Genomic DNA, 22425 nt, shown 5'->3' with positions numbered 1-22425 from the left:
CCACCCTCATCGGTCATTGCTGTGCTCCTCAAACACAGCAAATACCTTTCCCTTCCCGATTATATAAAAAAACTAAACAGATAACTTACTTTCTTTAAATTATTTTTAAAAGTCTCTTAAAGATTTGACGTTTAAATACTTCCTCTCTTCTGATATGTTAAACACCAAAAGACTCCACAACTGCTTAATTATACCCTCCACATTTCAGTTCCGGCAAGAAGAGGGAAGATAGCTACTCCAACCAACCTACTCAGGATGAGGAGAGGCCGAGAACAGAGAAAGTGTTCTTAATCCTTCACAGCTTCAACATTAATCTTACCTCTGACACCAGTACAAGCTATAATAAAATAGATGTATGAGGCAGCAGATATAATAACCGAGGCCCTCCACCACCCTCCCACCTGTCTCAATAGCAATTTATTCCTTAGTCCAAGGGTGACATATTTCATAAGGGATGTAATTTTCGTAGTCCAGTATCAGTAGTCAAAACAAAAAAACAGAAAGGTGTTTTTTGTTTTTTAAGTTTTTGCCTCTTTTTTTTTTCTTTTTTTTCCTTTTTTTTTTTTTTTTTTTTTTCACTTAGGAAGAGGTGGAAGAGGTGGAGGTGGTTCTGACGGGAGGGGTGGTGGTCGAGGTTTGTCCGTATTGCCAGATCTGGAGATGCTACCAGCTCTCGGATTCATATATTCACCGTAAGAATGGACAAATTCAAACGCAGTGGGCTGAGTGGGCTGAACACCTTGGGCACTGAGCAGGGAGTGGAGCATATTCACAGTATCTTGATAATCTATTGACTGAGTTGTATTGTGACCGTTAGCCCCAGGTGGGCCTTTATCCAGTTTCATATGAGGAACTCGAGTTTTACAGCCAGGCTGTGAGAAGGGCAGGCCACTTGTATCTGAGCTATGCCCAGGCAACTGGGTCATTGTAGGAAGAGGAGGAAAGGGAAAATTCAAGGAAGAAGATTTAGTACTCTTGGCAATCTTGGCTGGATGATCAAACACTGCAGCCCCCGGCTCCTCCGGGGGACCCCTTTTCCGAGCAGAGCTCGAAGAAGACAAAGTACTGGACAAGCTGTAGCTTTTGTGTGCTAAGGTGCTTGTCTGGCTGCTGTGTTTGGGATCACCTGGGCGCTTATTCACAGTCCCGACCGGCAGCTGTAAGTGAGAGTGCTTGTGTGGGTGGTGGTTGTGATGGTGGTGATGATTAGATGGGTGAGTCCTGTGCTTCTCTCTGTGCTCCCGGCTCTTGGCGACACTGTCGTCTACAGAATTGTGCTTATCACCTGCAGAATGCACTTTAATGCGCATTTTTATCTCCTCTGGTTTCGAAGAGGCTGCTTTATCTCCACTAGCCACTGGGAGTCTCATTTTCAGAGCTGATTTGTCAGCCTTTTCCAGAAAAGAACGTTCAGGGTTTTCTGAGCCCTCAATGGGCATTTTCAGAATAACTGAAGAATGGCTGTCATGAGACAGGAGGTTCTGGGCAGCATATGCGTATTGTGACTTCACATTGGCCTCCATATTCTCCAGCTGCCTCTTCTGAGCAGCCAGCTCTTCGGCGTGCTTTGCACGGTATTCCTTAAGTGAAACTTTAGCTGATGGCACGCTCTTGCTAGTCTGCTTCTGGGAAACAAATGCATTTGAACCATCATGTTGCAAGGAATGCTCACTAAGTGCCAAGTTCTCACTAGTCCGATGCCCCTGAGAAGACTCTGCTTTAAAAGGAGGCTGGGAAGACAGCCATCGCTCGCCTTGCAACATCTCCACACTCGTTAGACTGCTGGATGACTCTTCAGACACAGGAAGGGAAGGCACTGCACTTGTGGTAGACGTAGTTGACATGCTCATTAAGCCAGCTATAGTTGTGTCTGAAGAGCTCTGAGAAATCATATTGAGGATTGTCTGTTCTGACGTGTTTTCATCTGCTCCTCGGTCATCTGGTTTGGTTTTCATGGCAGCCTGGTATGCCTAGAATGAAGCAAATCCAAGCAACTTACTAAGTGCCAGTATGCTGAAACAACAACCAAGAAGAACTTTTTGAAGGCTTTTTGTTCCTTGTGTGTCCTGGAGATGAGGGTTTTGTTTTTGTTTAGAGACAGGGTCTATGTAGGCCCTGGTTGGTCTGGAACTCCCTACAGAAACCAGGCAAGTCTCAAACTCACAGATTATCTGTCTCTACTTCTACCTTAGACTAAAAGCATGCACCATCACACCAGAAAAAAGCAATTCTTAAATATGCATTGTAACTACTTATGACTATAGTTGTTAGCTTTTAACTAAATTCTAGATAATTTGGTGAGGTTTGATATGAAAACTAAAAAGAAGTACATGCTCGTTAAGTCCACTTCTAACCATAAGCAAACATTATCTACAATTCACTGGACTCAGGAAAATTAGTCTAGACTAGTAAGAAATGAGGGAAGTTTCCAGACATGGTGATCATGCTTGCAATCCCAGGACTTAAAAGGTAGAGGCAAAGGCAAGAGGACCAGGAGTCCAAGGCCAGCTTCTTTAACAGCAAAACTCAAGGCCAGCTGGAGCTACATACATGAGACCTTGTTTCAAAAGGTAAGGGGAAGACTTTATTCCTTTTTTTTTTTTTTGGGGGGGGGGGGGGGGGGGGGGGGGATGCTAGTGATTGAGTACAGAGCCTGCATGCAGAGTACTTATTCTTCCACTGAGCTGTACCCCAAGTTCATCTATCTGATGCTGTGGGAAAAGGAAATGACTCTATTATTCCTAAGACTAAAAATATCTGGATTACAACTCTAGACTGCAACCCATATAAAAAGAAAACCCTGACCAAAAAATTAATTAATTAATTAATGAAAGAAAGAAAGAAAAAAAGCTGGGCTGTGGTGGTGCACACCTTTAACCCCAACACTTGGGAGGCAGAGGCAGGCAGATCTCTGAGTTTGAGGCCAGCCTGGTCTACACAGCGAGTTCCAGGGCAGCCAGGGCTATACAGAGAGACCCTGTATTGAAAAACCAAAAAGGAAAAAGAGAAAAGGAAAACCCTGGACTAAAGAGATGGCTCAGCAGTTAAGAGAACTTGCTGCTCTTGCAGAGGACCTGGATTCAGTTCTGAGCACCGTTAGCAGCTCAGAAGCCACCTGTGACTCCAATTCCAGAGAATCTGACACCCTCTTCTGGCCTCCACAGGCACTGCAATCACATAATCGCAGGCCAACATTACTCCTCACCCCTGCCTACCAGGTCTCACTATATGCAGCCCCAGCTAGCCTGAAGTGCAGACATCTGCTTGTCTCTGTCTCCCAAGTGCTGGTATTAAAGGTGTACAGCACCATGCCCAACTGTAATGATAAATCTTTTTAAAAGGAAGAAAGGAAGGGAGGGATGGAAGAAGAAAAACAGAGAAGGAAACATTTTTTTAAGTAGCTAATATCAAAGACAAAAAACTACACACAACCCTTCTAATTCCATACATACCTTGCCCCTCCACTAGAAGTCAATGCTATAGAGAAAACGCACAATCAGAGGCGGGATGACAGCCCAGCGAGTAAAGGGCTTGCCTTGCAAGCTTAAGGAGCTGAGCTCAGGTCCTCAGAACACCTGTGAAAGCCCAGGGCAGCGGCATTTACCTGTGGCTCCAGAGTGAGGTGGGTAGAGGGAGGAGGCAGACAGACACGCACGGGCTAGTCTGGCTTCCTCCCAGGGGAAATCCCCAAGATACTCGAACTCTATGGCTTCCCTGCTCCGCTGCTCTCTCCTCCTGATGTCTCTTTGACCTCTCCCATGGCTGAATCCCTTCTTCCTCCTCTCACTCTTCTTACCCTGGCTGGCAGAAAGTCCAGCCCTATTCTTTCGCCTGCTGGCGATTGACTGTAAGCTGCTTTACTGACATATCAAAAGACATTTAGAAAGCAGTGTTTCTACAATACTGAGACAGGAGATACTCAGAAAAAGCACTGCAACCTGATATGGTGGATGGGGGGTGTACAGAATCAGCATTTGAGTTACATAATAACCTTATGCCTACAACCTCTGGCTTCCATATGTATGCTCACAGCCATGTACTCCTACATGTGAATGCATATGTGCAAACCAACGAAATAAATAAAACACTCAACCAACGCCACTGACCAAGAATCACACAAAAAGCACTACAAAACACAAAGCAGTCTTCTGTCTCCACAGACTGAAATCTTAGCTCGTATCCATGCTATAAAGTCACGATTACTGTTAAGTAAGAAAAGGGAAATTCTAAACCTACAGCACACATCCAATTCTGGTGTAATGACTGACTGGTGCAGTTAAAAGAAAGAATAGTTTGTCTAATTCTTACCCTCCAATTCCGAATGCGTTTCAACCTGCTGGGAGTTTTCTCCAGAATCTGTAGGAATTCATGTGTCAGTTCTACAAATGAAACATTCACAAAATGTTGAGAGACAAGAAGGTAATGAGCCAACAACAACCTCAACTAACTCACTGTTGTTAAGTCACGTTTGGCCAGATATGTGACCAATCAGAAGTGCGTTTCAAGGTCCCTTGCGCTAAAACTTACCATCTAAAAGTTCCAAGGTCACGGTGGCGTCAACATACTCCCACCAGTGCTTCCCGTCAGTTGAGACTGGGATCTCCCAGTTGGACCACTTGCAAGCCAGATGGATGCAGACACAGGCCACCACAGGAGGTGTGTACTGCAGGCTAAATGTGGTCAAATGCAGGCTGACGTCAAAGGGAAGGAAACAGAGAGTATCATGAGCCCTCAGTTCTCAACCCTAAATTAAAACTCTCCATTATTTAAAAAAAACAAAAACAAAAACAAAAAGCACAGGAGAGTGAGAAGGGCAAGAAATATGTGCTCTGATTCGGCATTCAGTATGGTTTTTCTTCTTTCCTTTTAAAGATTTACTTCCAACTATGTGTACATGTCTATGTGGAAGCAAACGCACTTGTGTGAAGGAGTTCAGGTAGCAGAGCTGTCAGACCTCCCAGAGCTGGAGTTACAGAGGTGCTGCGCCAGCCCACAATGCATGCAAGGAACTGAACGCAGGAAGACTATATGAGCTGCCATTAACCTCTGACTCCTCTCTAGCACCTCAGGATGATTTTCTATTAAAATACTGCTCAGGTTATTATTCTAAATTTCCTATGATCACATAATCTATACATTGACTTGTGACCAGAAAACAAAAACGAAAAAAATAAAGGAAAAAGAAGCAGGCAGCCAACCATGGTGAGGCCTGCCTTTAATCCCAGCAACTGGGAGACACAGGTTGGCAGATCTGTGAGTTTGAGGCTGTCCTGTTCTTCACAGCAAATTCGAAGACTGCCAGAGTTATTTAGTGAGACATTGTCTCAAACCAAAACCAAACAAACAAAAGAGCCAACACAGCAGCAGATAGACCCTGTTTCAAAAAAAAAAAAAAAAAAAAATAGAAAAAGAAAAAAAAAATGAAAATGGATCTCTCAAGTACAAACATAGCTGATTGGTTTTTACAAGATTTTGTTTGTTTTTTCAGACAGGTCTCATTCTTTTGCTGGCCTCAAACTCACAGCAACCCTACCTCCCAATTACCATAATGCCTGACTCTTCAAAAATTGTTCACTTCTCCTCCTCCTGTGTGTGTGTGTGTGTGTGTGTGTGTGTGTGTGTGTGTGTGTGTGGCTGCCCGACTGCCTGTGTTTGTAAGGCGAGGTCTCACATAGTACAGAATGGCATGAACTTGCTATCTTCCAGAGGATGACCTCAAACTAATTCTCCTGCCTCTGCATCCTGAGTGCTGGGATCACAGCAGTGGGCCACCACTTTGTATGCAAAGCTGGGAATTAAACTCAGGAGCTGGGCATGCTGGGAAAGTGCTATAGAAACTGAGTTACACTCCAGCCTCTTCGTCAGCTAACTAAAACTGAACTTCTTGCATTGATGACTGAAAGAGTTTCAGTTTCTTTACACAAACAATATGGGAATCAGACATGAGAACAAGCAAGTCACTTAGCAGAACAAGTTATGTGTTGATAATTTAAAATATATATATTGCAAATCCTTATAGACTAAGTGCCCATTACTTGGACAAAGAAGAAAATCAACAACCCCAAAAATTACATGAATTTTCAGAATTACCCTCTGGACATTTTATAGAAAAGTTAACAAAGAATTAGATATGCTAAATAAATATAAAACCCTAGCAAATTAAAAGGTATAAAGTAAATGCACGGGACAAAGAGTGTGCAGAAAAATAATCATTTGCTAGAGCATGGTCTACAGTACATTACATTAAAGATCATTTCATGATCTTCTGGCTCTAGTTCACTGAGTGATCCCAAAAACCCCTCAAAAGGTGACCTCAGCCCAACCAAATTCCAAACCCAAAAACAGAAGAGAAAAAAAATTAAAATATAAACCTGTTTGTTGCCATGAAGTAAGATGTCTGTGCTAAATCCTTGCTTGCTAACAAAAATAAAGAAAAAGAAGTCATTAGTTCCATTCTTTCTCAACAAATACTTAGCAAACATGTATTATTTATAAGATAACTGCAGATAGTGATAAATTGGGCAGAAATAATGCCTGGTTGTCTTGTGTTAACATCCTCAGGGTGAAGTGAGATGTGGGCATTGAATACAGAACTTTTCAGACTAAACACATGTTCCACTACTGATTGCTAATCTTTTTTGTTTGTTTTTTCCCCCAAGACAGGGTTTCTCTGTGTAGACCTGGCTGGCCTGGACTCACTTTGTAGACCAGGCTGGCCTCAAACTCACAGAGATATGCCTGCTTCTGCCTCCCCGAGTGCTGGGTTTTATAGGTGTCTGATTTTTAATCTTAATAGTTAAGATAGCTGCTTCCAGATTTAGGAACTCAAGCCTTATCCTGAATGCCAGTTATTGGGGGTACTTGTTTAAAATGTAATTCCTTGAGTCAATGTTTAAGGAAGGACAGAGATTCTGATTCAACAGATTACTGAGAAACAGGAAGCTAAGAGACGAACCAATGGGACCGGGCCTCAAAATCAGAATCCAGAAGGCCTTGATATATTTGGAGAAAGGAACTTTCATTATAAAAAAGAACAAATTTCAACTGAGGAGACTGTGATTAATCCCTTAAACATCAAATAACACCTGTTTCACACACTACAATGAAAAATAAAACATTCCATATTCTCTCCAAAAAACACAATCAAACAAGATAGCCAATTTATAACTCTAGAACTTAAGTTGTCTTTTCTATATAAGCATATATCCATTTCTCTTCAGCCCTAGTCTTGCTAATGCAAACCCTTTAATACTTTTACTCACAAAACTTGGGCAACTGAGATGTGATAGACTTCTCGCCACCAGCACTGACAACCTGAGTTCAATCACCAAGATTGTAGAAGAGAACCTATTTCCAAAATGTTATCCTCTGGCCTTCTCCACATATGCCAAGTGGCACATGAAAAATCACCCCACATACCCCTCCCCACACATAGTAAATGAGTTTATTTGAGGAAACTGGGAACTTTTTTGAAATTTCAACTTTCTTAAAACATTATTAAAGTAAAAATAAAGCTAGTTATCAACTCAGCATATAAAGCTATAAAAGGCATCCATATGCATATGATATCCAGACTTTTTTTTTTTTTAATTTCATTTCAGTTCTCAAAATAAAACCCAGGGCTAAACATGCATTAAACAAATGGTCTACCACTGAGCATTCACGATCCCACATACCCCTGCATTTGCTATTTGTGTTACTGGCTAGGTTGCACTGTGTAGCACAGGCTTACTTTGAAATCACAGGCTAACTTAGAATTTGCAATCATCTTTCAGCCTCAGCCTCCCAAGTACTGGGAATGTAGGTATGTGGCACCACAATTGGCACCCCAGAGATAACTGACACTATTTAAATAAAAGGAATCCTTACAGATTAGGGATGTAACTCAATGGTAGAGCACTTGCTCAACATATAAGGCCTTAGGTTTAACTTCTATATCAAAAAACAAAACATGTTTTTTACAAACATACCCAGGAAAGACAACCATACAAAAAAAAAAAAAAAAAAAAAAAAAAAACTAAATATAATTTTAAAATCCTACCCCATGGATTATCAGTAATAAAAGTAAATTCAAATGAATTCCATATCATCACTGGGGTCTCCTTTAATTAGACATGAACTAAAATAAGACCACTGCTTTAAAAATAAACTGTACTTATATACAAGTATACATATGAGATGGGCACAACATATATGGAAGTCAGAGGACAAATTTTAGACATCAGTTTTCTCCTCCCACTGTGGGATCCAGAGTTCAAACTCAGATCATCAGGCTTGAGAGGCAAGTGATTTTACCTACTGGGCCAAAACCAACCAACTTTCAAGATTTTTCTGAAAACAATGCCTTAGATACATGTGACTCACAGACTTGTCCAAATCTGCTCCTACACTTTGACAAGAATTAACTCTCTTAGCGTCTCTTCTTGTTGTTGGCTCACAGGCCCTCATGATGGGAAGCCACAGCAAGAGCAGCTGGCCACACTACATCCAGCAAGGAAGCAGAGGGACATGACTGCACGCCGCTGCTCTGCCTGCCCACTAAGAAGCCCCAGAGCCACGGCAGGAAATGGAGCCACCCACTACCACCAACCGAGGCTCTTCCCGCCTCAATTAGGATAATCAAAACACTCCTCCACTGGAAAACCCAGGGTCTGTCTCCCAAGCGATTCTGTCAAAATGACAATGGCAACCTCACTGTCTTGTTTGAAAAAAAAAAAAAAGAGCATCTAAAATAGTTCCCAATAGGTCAGAACCAAGTGGTTGACTCCAGCCAAGCAGGTCACTCAGTCCAAATCTGGGACCAAGCAGCTGTGCTGTGAGCCAAGCCCAGGCCCCAAACAACGAAGCAATTCACGCAGCTACTTACCCCGAACAAGCTGGGTGCACTTTACCACATGTGTATGTGGGTGATCAATTGTTAGTTCAAACCCTTTAAAAAAAAAAAAAAAAAAAAAAAAATTGGTTAAGATGCTAAAAATATTCATTTTATACCTCTTTTATCTGAATTGTTAATGGCCTGTTTATTTTTCTCTCCCAAAAACACTGTGCAGAGACCGAGAGACTCAAACTATTCATCACATTCTTCTCTAAGATTACTATCTCGAAGAGCTATCAAGGGCACTAGTAAGACCCAAAGACCACTTAAGAAGCAAAATCTCTAAATGCAGTCTTTTCGGATGGCTAGAGAGATGGCTCCATGGGTTATAGCATGTGTTGCGGAGGGCTGAGTTTAACTCCCAGCACCGACATGGTGGTTCACTATAATTCTAATTCACTTTCTTCTGACCTCTGTGGGCACCAAGCACACACATGGTACACAGACATACATGCAGACAAAACACTTATACACACAAAATAATGTTTTAATCCTTTCTATCTATCTATCTATCTATTCATTCATTCATTCATTCATTCATTCATTCATTTGGGGGGGGTGGGCAGGGTTTCTCTCTGTAGCCTTGGCTGTCCTGGACCAGACCAGGCTGGCCTCGAACTCAGAGCTCCACCTGCCTCTGCCTCCCTGAGTGTTGGGATTATAGGTACATGCTACCTCAACCAGCTTGTTTTAATCCTTTTTAAACAAAAGGATATAGCATAAGGTTGAAAGAAGCAGTCACACAGATAATGACGCCTTCTAAAGCTTAATCGTTTTCACTTGGGGAAGAAAAGATTAGGAAGAGATGGTACCATGTAGCCCAGGCTAGCCTCAAACTGAATTTCTGATTCTCCTTCCTCCAGCTCCTGCTCTCCAAATGTACCATACCCAATCTGTGAGGAGCTGAGGACCTAGATATCAAACCTAAGGTTTACAAATGCTAAGCATTCTATTAACTGAGCTATCCTCATCCCTTACAGCTTAACCTTGAAAAGAAAAAGGGTAACAGGACCTTACTCTACAGCTGAGGCTGGCTGCAGCTCTTGGCAATCCTTCTGCCTATGCCAGCAAAAAGCTAGATCAGAGATCTTAGAATTCACTCCTCTCACCTCACCTTGTTCCTTTCATCAGCTCCATTATGATGTGTACTGGTTGTGTGATCCAATTTCAAAAGGTCATTACAGAATATATTGGAAAAAATAAAATCCCGACTAATGGCTGCTTCAAGGATCACCGTGTGCCTAACGCCATGAAACAAGCCGGGGTTAAACTACTATCACAACAAACGCTCCTGATTCTTTCAGAAGATTTTAACATGAAATCACTATATCCTATACCTAATTTTTCATGCTCTTAAGGAAAATTAACTTACCTAAGGTCTGCAAAATTATGCTCTCTAAAATCACCAGATCTTGAACTTGTTGTAGGTAGGCCTAAGGGAGAGAAAACAGAAGTTACATCCCACAAAAGAGTGAACAATTATAAAAAACAGAACAATGAATGGTGCGAACCGAAGCCCCTGAGAGAGGGCTCTGCAGTTAACAGCACTGGCTGCTCTTGCAGAGGACCTAGGCTTGGTTCCCAGCACCCACATGGCAGCTCACAGCCACCTGTAACCCCAGTTCCACAAAATGCAACAAACACCCTCTTCTGGCCCTCATAGTCACTATATACATGCGGTGCACTTACATGTAGGAAAACACTCACACACATAAAATTTCTAAAACCTCAAAAGTAGCCAGGAGTGCACACACCTGTAATCCCACTCAGAGACAAAGGCAATCGTATCTCTGTAAGTTCCAGGCCAGCCTGGTCTACAAAGCAAGTCCAGGACAGCCAAGGCTACAGAGAAACCCTGTCTCAAAACAAAACAAAGCAAAACAAAACAAAAAATTAAAAGAGGGGTGGTATGGAAGATAAGAGGTAGAGTTGGAACTGGAAAATAATCTTTATCTCTATCCCATTCGGGACAGAGAGCCCGGAACAAAGAGCCACGAAACAGCACAATCTTATTTATTTTCAGACTGATACTTTAAATCTTAGAGGTCAGATGATTCAGACATGAGAAATTAATGATACATCTTTAAAAAAAAAATCCTATGTTATTTGCAGACCTTTTAGCAGCACTGTAAGCATCTAACTGGTAAATATTTGACACACATTAAATCTCTCTTTTGAGCTGACACTAGCTCTCTAAAAATAAGTACAAGAAGAGTTCAAAGGAGCTAGTCATGGTGGTGCACACCTTTAGTGCTGCACTTGGGAGGCGGGCAAGTGAGGCGGACATCTGTGTGTCTACGGCCAGCCTGCACAGACAGGGTCCATGCCAGCCAGGGCTATACAGTGAGACCCTGTCTCAAAGAGCAAAAAACAACAACAACAAACAAAACACCCTCTTAAAAAACAGAAACAACACCACCAGAAAACAAAGGTAGGGGCATAAATTTTTAAAATGTTTTCTCAAAGCCAGCCCAAATAGGCAAATTCTTAGTCTCAGCACTCAGAAGGCAGAGGCAGGTGGGGATCTCTGAGTTCAAGCACAGCCAGGGCTATGTAGAAAGACGCTGTTTCCGAACAAAAGTTCTCTCAGATTTCTGCCAACTAAAACTACAGCCATTAGCCACATATGGCTGGCTGAAACAGTGCTAGTGAAAATTAAAACATAATTGTGAAATGAAAGCTAAATTTAACATTTTTACATTTGTTAATGGTACATGGGAAAAAACACATGCACACTTCAGCCTGTATGTGCAGGTTAGAGGACAACTTGTAGGAGTCGGTTCTCTCTCCACGTGGGTCCAGGTATCAATCTGGTTGTCAGCCTTAGCAGCAAGTACCCTGCCCAGTGAGCCAGCTTGCTAGCCGTACACTGAGCTTTAAAGAGTTAATTAAATCAAGGCCAGGACCTCACATAGCTAGTGAAGTGCTCTACCACTAAAGAAGACCTCATTTTAAGGATTCTAATAAAGTTTAATAAAATAATTTTTTTTTTCAAATTTTACAAATATGGCTCTTATATTTCTGTTGGAAAGAACTGATCTTTAAGAAGATGAAATGTGGGTAAGGCATCAAGAGACCATACTGGGCTCTAGAGATGGCTCAGCAGTTAAAAACACTACCTGTTTTCCCAGAAGACCCAGATTCAACTTCCCAGCACCACATGGTAGCTCACAGCTGTCTGGAATTCGGGTCTGGGAATCTGAGTCACACACCTATGCGCACACACAGGATGAAAGCCTGCTGGGCAGGGGTGGCACACTCCTCTACTCCTGGCGCTCTGGAGGCGAGGCAGGCAGACCACTACTGAGTTTGAGGACAGCCCAGTCTATACAATGAGCTGTTTGCTCAGGGGTTTCATCAGTGATAAAAGGTAGCTACCAGGGCTTGCTTCAGTAGTACACACACTCAAATTGGATACAGAAAATTTCTAAAAATGAAAGAAAAATACACACACAAATCCATACACCTTTTTCATAATGCATGATTCACACACCCAGAAGAGACTTAAATAACTTAAATTTCTGGTAACAGAAATCTACAATTTCCCCTCAATTATAAGTGTTAGAATTCTCAGCATTTCCAATCACTGACCCTTCTGTTTGTTTGTTTGTTTGTTTGTTTGTTTTGAGACAGGGTTTCTCTATATAACTCCCCTGGCTGTCCTGGAGCTCACTCTGTAGACCAGACTGGCCTAGAACTCAGAGATCTGCCTGCCTCTGCCTCCCAAGCGCTGGGATTAAAGGCGTGCGCCACCACGAGAGATGGCTCAGTAGTTAAGAGCACATGTTGCTCTTGCAGAAGATCAGAGTTCAACTCCAACACTCACACTGGTCAGCTCACTACCTATACCTTCAGCTTCAGGGGGATCCAAGCAAGACCTCTGGCCTCCAAGGACACTTACATTCGCATATATACATATTTAATGAAATACATAATACATCATTTTTTTAAAAAACAATAAAGAAAACCAGAAGTGTCACCCTTCTTTACAAAAGCCAAAGACTGTGAGTGTGGCTTTTCTTTTTTTCTTTTTTTAAAGACACAGGCTCTCACCATGCAGCCCTGGCTGCTCTAAGACTCACTATATATAGACCAGGTTGGTCTCAGAGATCCACCTGCCTCTGCTTCCTGAGTGAAAAGATTAAAGGTATACACAACCACATCCATCTTGGGGGAGTGACTTTGCAATAGAATGTGTGCCTAGAATTTTCTGAGGTCTTAGATTCAATACCTAACATCACCAAAACACACACCAAGGAATCATGGAAGAAGAAAACAAAAGAAATGCATATACACACAGGACAATAAAGTATCTATAAATACTATATTCAACAGTATTCTCACAGGAAAGAAGATGAACTTTAATCTGAAATGATTTTTAATAAGAGTTTGAACCCTGTCTCGAAAAAATATATAAATAATTTGAACTCTTTAACAATTACCATAACACTTCTTGGTCTTTTTGCTAGAGTCAAATGTAATAATAAATACATAAATTTTGTTATCTCTAGGCATGTGCTCCTTTTCAAATGATAAAGTTAAGTCAGGCAGTGACCCTTTCTCAGACTTAAAAAAATCCCCACAAAACTTTACCTTTAAGAATGCTTATAGCAAGCAGGGTGTGGTCACGTACGCCTTTAGTCCTAGCACTCAGGAGACAGAGGCAGTCAGGATCTCGAGGTCAAAGCCAGCCTGGTATGGGTGAGTTCCAGGACATCCAATTAAAAAAAAAACCATAAAAGAGAAAAGAAGGGGAGGGGAGGAGAGGAGAGGGAAAGGAAAGGAAAAAAAAAAAAAAAGAAAGGAAGACACAAACAACGCCAATAAAAAGTTGGAAACAGTCAGATGGTGATGGTAAACATTTTTAATCCCAACACTCAGGGAGCGGAAGGCAGGCGAATCCCTGTGAGTTCAAGGATGGCCTGGTCTTCAGAATGAATGTTAGGACAGACAAGGCTACACAGAGGGGAAAAAAGTAAACACTGAAAAGTGTAATAGTCCCAGGTTCAAAGTTCCGAAATGAAGTTATGATTTTAAAGGTGTGAACAATCACCCACCTCACTCCTCGTGTCAGGAAGTGACTCCTGCGGATGCAGGCAAGTATGTGCTACTTTGATGACATGTTCCAACTTTTTTGGCTGTTCTTCCACTTTCGCTGCTAGAAACAAGGCTGCTGGAGCCATAGACTTCATAGGGAAAAAAGAAATCACATTTGTTATTTATTTCTAAATGATAACTGACCTAAGAGGAGCTAAATCTCAAACCAAATCTCCGCCATAATCTCACAACTCTTATTTATATCACATCGTAACAGCAACCCTCAGCAAACCCTCAGGTACGCGTGGAAGAAGGCTGCTGATGTTAGCTGCTTTCCACTGAAAAGTTTATCACTCACGTTTACCATTTGCTGTAGGTTGGTTTTTTTTCCCCCTTGAGACAGGGTTTCTCTGTGTAGCCTTGGCTGTCCTGGACTCCCTTTGTAGACCTCTGGCCTGGAGCTCACAGATCCACTTGCCTCCGTCTCTCCAGGTGCTGTGATTGTAGGCGAGCGCCAGCGTGCCCAGCTTTGCTTCAGCGAGGCTCTGCTTTAGCGCTTCAGTTGAGGGTCTGTGTAGCCCAGGCTGGTTTGGCACCCACTATTGCACTACTTATACAGCCCATGGTAGCCTCCCACGCTGAGCATTCAGCCTGTGATGTCTGACGATGAGTGTGAGCCACCATGCCAAGGCTCGCTCCTTTTTTACATGGTAAAATGGAATCCTTAGGAGGAGTAAATCCAGAGACAAAGTAGGCTATTGGCAGGGGATGCTGGGCCAGATCAGGGGCACTGCTAAAGAGAAAGAACTGATACAAGCACTGTTGAAAACAAGCACTGTTGATGGCGGCCTAATGTTTTGAACATGGAGGGGAAGAAGATGTCAATGAATTGTAGAATTAAAAAAAAAAAAATCAAGCTCAGCACATGACGGGGTGGCCTATGTTCGAAACTCCAGCACACATAACTGCAGCAGCACATCGGTAATATCAGGGTGAAGGGGTAAAACAGGTCGATCCTACGGGCTCAGTGGCCACCCAGTCTAGCCAAAATGGCAGGCTTCTGGTTCAGTGAGAGACCTCATTTTCAAAAATATATAAAGTAGAGAGCATAAAGACTTGAGCTCCACCTAACACAGGCAAGCACGCAAGCCCATACAGTACACACACTAGCATGCTTCTGTTGGATGTGGTAGACCACACCTGCAATCCCAGCACCCTGGAGACAGAAGCGTATCTCTCTGAGTTCAAGGCCAGCCTGGTCTACATGGTGAGTCTCAGATCAGCCACAGTACACAGTATGAGCCTGTCTAAAAGAATAAAATAAAATAAATTCATAAACCAATCTTTAAATAAAGATTACAGGTACTTGGAATGTGGCTCAGTTCCTAGAGTGTTTACCTTTCATTCACAAAGCCCTGGTTCCATGCTCAATGCCACATAAAAAGGGGGGGAGGAAAAAACAGAGATAGTGGTACACCCCTATAATCCCAGCACTGGAATGCAGAAGGAAGAAGATCTGTAAATTTACACAGTGAGTTCAAGGCGGGCCTAAGCTACACATATTTAACCGGGAGGTGGTGGTGCACTCAAGAGTAGAGGTGGAGTAGAGGTGGGTTCAAGGCCAGCCTGGTCTACAGAGTGAGTTCCAGGACAGCCAAGGACCCCCATCAGAAACCCTGTCTGGTAAGTGGTCTGGGGGAACGACAAGATAGAAAATAATTCAAGCCAATATACAAATAGATCTCAGAAACCAACCATAAAAAAAGACACAGCAACTGAAACATTGTAATACTTATTTGCAACACTATTGCCACCTAAGTCACAATTTCCTAGACTAAAGGCTGGCACGCTACAAAGATAACTGCATAACCTTCCTTGCCCTTCCACTATTCTCAAAAGCTAAATTGGAACCAGTCTAGTTGTCCATTAACAGATGATGAGCAAAAAAAGAAAGGCACTGGGAGTGTAGCTCAATCGGTAGTGCTTGCCCTAGGATTGATCCCAGGCAGCTCTAAGGCCTCCCATGTTCTCTAACGCTAGCTTCAAATTGGCAACCCTCTGCCTCAGTCTCCCCAATACCTAAGATTACAGGTACTTGCACCCAACTCTAAGAGGCATTTTATAAGTTTAAAGTACAAATTCTATTTAAAAAAAAAAAAAAATCAGATAATATTTACCAATTGCTTGCTTTGGGCAAAAACTCTGAAAATTAATTTAAATCCCACAAACAGATCAAAAATCTGAGGCACATAGTCACTCCCACAAGCCACACTGCTGGTGAGCAGAGCAGCAAGATTCCAAATGTAGACATGTCTGATCCCAGGATACATGTTTATAACCACTAAACTTATAAGTCAATAATGAGGGTAAAACATATCCAAATCTGTTGCTATTAAAATACGGATCTGTTTTCATTTGGTGTTATGGAATGAACCCAAAACCTCTAACATGCTAAATACACACTGTACCGAGTCACATATACAGCCCCAAGGATTCTTAAATGTATAAAAGACAACATAATTTTAAAAATATTTTTCAGGTATTTGTATGTGAGGACAGGGTTGTCCAAAGGGTCTTCATCAATCCCTCTCCATCTTTTCTCTTTTATTTTTTAAAATAATTTCTTTATATGCACTGCTTCACACATGTATGTCTGTGTGAAGGTGTGTTACAGACAGTTTTGAGCTGCCAGGTGGGTGCTGGGAATTGAACCCAGGTCCTCCGGAAGAGCATTCAGTGCTCCTAACCAGTTGCTGAGCCATCTCTTCAGCACCCATCTTTTCGTTTTTAAACAGGGTCTCCCACTGAACCTGGAACTCAAGAGCCCCACTAAGTGCTGGCTAGCAAGCCCAAGAGTCCTGTGTGCACCTCCCCAGTGCTGCAATCACACCTATGCACAACATGCCAAGATTTTTCAGAGAATTGTTTTTCTATTTTCATATGTGTACGTGCAACCGAATCTGAACCAGCACCTCACGGGCCCCACCCACCACAGCCAGATTTCTTCTGTGGAGTTTGAGGTCTAACTCAGGTCTCCATGCTTTACTAAATGACACACCTCCCAGCCCCTTGTGGCTCTGTTGGTCCATGACTAGGTCGGCTAGCCTCCAACTCTTTGGATCCTCCCGCCTTGGTCCTCAAGATCTGAAATTACAGGCGTGCACTACCATCCCTGTCTCCTTGCGGCCACCTAAATTATGAGAAACAGCATGAAGAGACTGTTCCGGAAAGTTGTACAATAGGCGTATGGTGAGACATGACCTTTTCAACAAAAACTGTAAGTACTAGTTCACATACCGAAAGAGGCCTGGGATACTGCCTGTCTGGTCAGGGATTGCTCTACAGGGAACAAAGGACCATTCTGTATTGTTAATTTTTACCACATGAATTCATTATATTTGTAATAAATAAATCAAAATGTGCAAGGCAGCTAGCAAGATGTCTCAGCAAAGTTCCTGACGTGCAAATGCTGGAACATGACAACCCAAGTTTGATCCCCAGAATCATGGCAAAAGGAGAGAACCTCCATATGTGCACCAAAGCCAAGTGTGAGCTGCACTCACATACAAACATCATGTACATTATATATGTACACACATACATACAAATCCACAAGGACTGGCTTGACAGGCTTAACATGGATGCCATGATGTTTTAAGCCCTCTCAAATCTAATTTTTAATTGATCACAACTAAATTCAACTTATAAAATTAATGTTATAAGAGGATAATATTTTTGATGTGCTAATTCCAGAATATACCTAAAAACCAACACCCTAGAAAAGACCAACTACTTTGCAATCAGGAGACAAAGACAGGTCAATCTCTGTGAGTTCCAGCCAGCTAGGGCTGCATAGTTGAGGCCCTGTCTCAAAACAAGAAACAAATAAAAACAAAGGATATGATATCCAAAAGAACACCTCTATAACGAAATAATTATCAGATCATTTACTCAACCAGCCTAGTGCAGGTGCTTTAAAGGTCTACCTTAACCAAGGTTGACACAAAGGCATAAGAAAACACCGTTTAACTAAGAGGGAAATACGTGCTAACACAAGAATGCAGACTAAACAACTAGGTTTAAGATTCTGCCCTGGATTTCAAATCTTTTCAATGTACTTACTTTATTTTATACACATTGAGGTTCGACTGCATGTATGCTATGTGAGGGTGCAAATCCCCTGGAACAAGAGCTACAGACAGTGGTGAGCTGCCACGTGGGGGCTGGGAATTGAACCTGGGTCCTCTGGAAGAGCAGTCAGTGTTCTTAACCGCTGAGTCATCTCTCCAGCCCCCTACATTTCAAATCTTTATTATAATAAAAAAGAAGGCTTGGCAGGTATTGTGCCTCCTGCTCATAATGCCAGTGCTTGAAAATTCAAGCCAGTCAGGACTAAATAATTCAAGCCAGCCATGACTACAGACTGAGACCCTAAAAAAAAAATAAAGACAGAAGAAAAGAAAAAGGATAAAAAGAAAAAAAGGGGAAGGCTGAGAGTAGACAGCTTCAAAATTACCAAGACAACGATGGAATTCCTCTTTAATTTCATTCTTCATTCCCTACTTCTGTTTCAGTGCTATCAGAGAGCCTCAATAAAGGCTAATTGGAAGTATGGAAGCTAACGGCAAGAAAGAATCAAACTGACTAAATCACCCAAAATGAGGAATACTTTATTATCAATAGATCCCTAGAGTTTCCTGCTCCTCCTAAATCTGACCCTGCCGATTTCTTACACTACAGGAATTATATTTAGCTTCATAAAGTTTCTTCTAAGTGTATCAAAACAAAACAACTCAAAATGTATTATCTGGACTGGAGATAGTTTCATTCCACGGATCCACCTAGGTGGCTCACAGCAGCTTGTAACTCCAGCTCCAGGGAAGCCCAATGCCCTCAGCTAGCCTCTGTGGGCACTTACACACTTACACCATTCATTAACACAAACACACACAAAAACAAAGCTAAATCATTTTAGGAAACATCCTAAATTTGAAACATGCTTCCTCAAAAACTTTAAAAAATAATAGGATATTTGACCCACAAGTCCACAATGATCTGTTCAAATTTATCCTTATTACCTTGGGATTTTTAATGAAGTACATACAGACTTACTGCAACTAAAATACCACTATGCATTCACCTCCAGATGACCAACTGTTAAAACAGACCATTTCAGGTAACAAGACTCAAAACAACATTTATATTTACAACTTTGCCCAAGAAAATAATAGCCTTCTATTCCTATTTTCCCCATTTTTAAAAGTCATTTCCCAGGCATTACCACATAATACATCTTTCCCTTCAGCTAACCACTGAATTTTATGAAAGGTTTTACAAAATCTAACATTTGTTTTCTATGGCCATAAAATTATTTACCACTTTGAAAGCTATACTTAAATCAGTTTTTTTTCTAAACTTAAAATGACCAGCCCTAAATTCTAAAATTTAAATCCTAGTTCAGAAACAACAACCAATCATAAAATAAGCAGCTAGACTCAAACCCAAAGAGACTACACACAATACTTACGTATCGATGAAACTGTGTAAATGACTGAATCATGTAGAATCGGTGCATATATACTATAGCAGTGTTGATGGTCAGTTGTGAGCTGAAGTGCTCAAGTTAAGGTTCAAAACAGACAATATAATCTCCTTTCCCAAAAAAACAAATGGCCAGGCACAGTAAGTGATCCCACATGAAACCAACACTTAACTCTTCAAATCAAACAGCAGACTTGTTTTCCTTCACTAACTAAATTATTAGCTGACAACTGACATGTCCTCTACCTAACATGTACTTAGTATGAATGCACTCACTGCACAAGTGGCAAGGTGGAAATCAATATGCAATATAAACAAAGCTACATACAATCTTATGCTTTTCTGTCATGTCACTTGCCTTCTGCAAAGATGATCCATTAGCTCAGGACAACTTTTTTTATTACATTTACTTTTGGGAGGAGGTGTGGGGTCAGAGGGCAAATTGCAGGAGTCAGTTATCTTTCCACCCTATGAGTCTCAGAGATGGAATTCAGAGTATCAGGCTTGGTGATAGTGCCCTTATCTGCTGGGACATCTTGCCTGCTCAAAGACACCTTCAGAAAGGTTTCTTTTTAAGTGTACCAGCACTTGCCGTGTGCATGTCTGGTGTCCCCAGAGGCCAGAAGAGGGCAGGAGATACCCAAGAACTAGAGTTTCGGATGGCTGTTGGCTGCCAGGTGGGTACTGAGAACAGAGGCCTGGTCGTTTGCATGAGCAATATGTGCTCTTGACTGCTCAGCCATCTCTCTAGCCCCACAATAACTTAGAATATCGACAAGGCCCTCCCTTACCAGCCCCTGGGAATCTATTATCTCTCCCACCTTCAGTAGTTCTCGAGCTCTACTTTCTTTTCTTTTTTGGGGAGGTAGGGTGGGGCATTTCAAGACAGGATTTTTCTACATATCTTTGGCTGTTCAGAAACTAGCTCTGTAGATCAGGCTGCCATCAAATTCAAAAATCTGCCTGCCTCCCAAGCATTGGGATTAAAGGCAAGTGAAGGAACAAGGGTGTGTGCCACCACACCCGGCTTTGATTAGTTCAAGAAATATCACATGACCTCTGACCTACAAAACCTTTGAAGTCTTTGATGGTCAACCACTGAAAGGAAACTCCTGCCATCCTCCAATCCAGTCTTTGATTTGTAGGTGTCTCCCTCCAAGTCCCAAGGAAAAATCGAATACCTTATTCCCACAGACCTCAGCAACAATCTGTATAAAGATGACAATATGACAACAATCTTTTAAACACACTTTTAAAAGGTGCCTTAAACATATATAGGAACTTAAGTTTAATTGTGCACTGACTGGATACTTGGGAAAATAAGCCTGATGTCAATAAGAAACAACTGGCAATAAAGAGATCACCTATTTCAAAGCAAAAGACAACCTTCAGACCTAAACATTATAGACCTAAACTCAGAATTTTTTTTATTTTTTTATTTTATTTTATTTATTTATTTTTTTTTTGAGACAGAGTCTTACCAGGTAGCTTTGGCCTGCCTTTACCTCCCCAGTGCTGGAATCAAAAAGGATTACAACACTGCCTACCCCTTAGCATCACTCTTAAATAAATGCTATATAAGGGGAAGCTGCAACCAGAGGATAAAAGAAAACATGGAAAATGGAAAGAACTTTAAAACGTTTAGTTTTGCCACAAAAGACTATATTTTTCTTAAGAAAAAAAAAAAAAAAAAAAAACGGGCGGGAGGAATCACTAAACTACATTACCTTTTTAATCTGAAAACTAATGAAGACTCACTATTGCCCTGAGAAGCAAGGACTTAATATTCTACAAACTGCTTAAAACATAGCAACACTTACACCTCCCTACAAACCAAAGCTGACATCTTTCCTCCCTCGTAAAATTCTATGAAACTGCTACTAGAACGTCTGAACACCTAGCGTTGTGGTGAACATCGGGAGAAAAAGAAATTTGACAGGTTAACCAACTAGTAAGCGAGAGAAAAACGGATTTGGAACCAAACCTGGGGCACTAATTCTAGACCACCTTCACAAGCCCTTCGGGTACAGAATTTCCCGAACTCCCCCCCCCCCTTCTTTTTAATACACTTTGGGAGGTAGCGTCGGCAGTGAAACCTCTTAAATGTTTCCTTCGCTTACAGAAGAAGGGAGACTCTCAAAAGCCACTAAAACAGGACGGAATTCAGTGGGCAGGGGCTGGGACGGAGCGGCGAAAGCACAAAGACGGGAAAGGTACGAATTCGCAGCCAGGCTGGTGGCACCGGTGAGCGAGCGGGAAATTGACTCCGCCTCACTTCCCTCGCGCGAACCACTGTTCGGCCAGCGCCATTGTGGGCTCTCCCCACTAGACGTCCAGCTCCTGCCAGCACCTTACCCACTCCTGTCCCCGCCGGCGTCCCCGGCCTGGACGCCGAAGCGTGGCCGGACGCGCTCCGAGGCCGAAGGCCTAGGCCGCAAGGATACACGTTAAGACGTTGTCCCATGTCCTGGAGTAGATTGGCCGCCTGCTGGCGGTAAGAGAGTTCTTTATCTGAGTCCACGCCAAAACGACGCGAGGGGCTATTCTCCAGCTGTTCTCGAGTGAAATACCACCGTTTGTTGTTATTCTTCCTCTCTCCCTCCATAGTGCTTCCACCAAAAGGCAGCGGCGGGGGCTGCAAGCACTTCCCAGCGTCACCTAAGCGGCGACACACATCCGCCGTGCCGAGACAACTGCGACGTGACGAACTTCCTCTAAGAGCCGACCACCGGGTTGTGACACACTTCCGCCCGGGAAGCCGAAGGTTCAAGAACCTACTTCCGCGATGACCCCTGCGACACCCCGTAGCCGAATCAACAGCCAGTCCACGACCAGGAAAGACTCTGCAGCCGGGACGCAGGCGCAGGTCATGTGACCCCGCGGTGGGCGGGGCCGCCTTAGACGTTGGTCTTTAAAAATCTCGTCTCTCCTCGCGAGAACTGCGTAGGTCGCCCTGCGGGTTTCCGTGCTCC

General features: G+C 42.4%; 1 protein-coding gene across 1 annotated transcript; it reads right to left on the bottom strand.

Annotated features, from left to right (window-relative positions):
* Nucleotides 1-12: 12 nt before the first annotated feature.
* Nucleotides 13-22169, bottom strand: Ccnt1 (cyclin T1). The gene is made up of 9 exons (XM_055627229.1): nucleotides 21898-22169; nucleotides 19440-19521; nucleotides 13933-14061; nucleotides 10248-10308; nucleotides 8867-8929; nucleotides 6372-6417; nucleotides 4528-4691; nucleotides 4309-4379; nucleotides 13-1970 (listed from the first exon to the last, which is right to left on the bottom strand). The coding sequence occupies exons 1-9, from the start codon at nucleotides 22056-22058 to the stop codon at nucleotides 576-578; spliced, it is 2172 nt and encodes a 723-aa protein (XP_055483204.1). The 5' UTR covers nucleotides 22059-22169; the 3' UTR covers nucleotides 13-575.
* Nucleotides 22170-22425: the final 256 nt, after the last annotated feature.

Source organism: Psammomys obesus, unplaced genomic scaffold (genome assembly GCF_907164565.1).
Source record: "Psammomys obesus unplaced genomic scaffold, mPsaObe1.curated_primary_1811, whole genome shotgun sequence".
NCBI lineage: Eukaryota > Metazoa > Chordata > Mammalia > Rodentia > Muridae > Psammomys > Psammomys obesus.
Note: the sequence above shows the minus strand (reverse complement) of the source record. Positions and strands in the feature narration are given on the sequence as shown.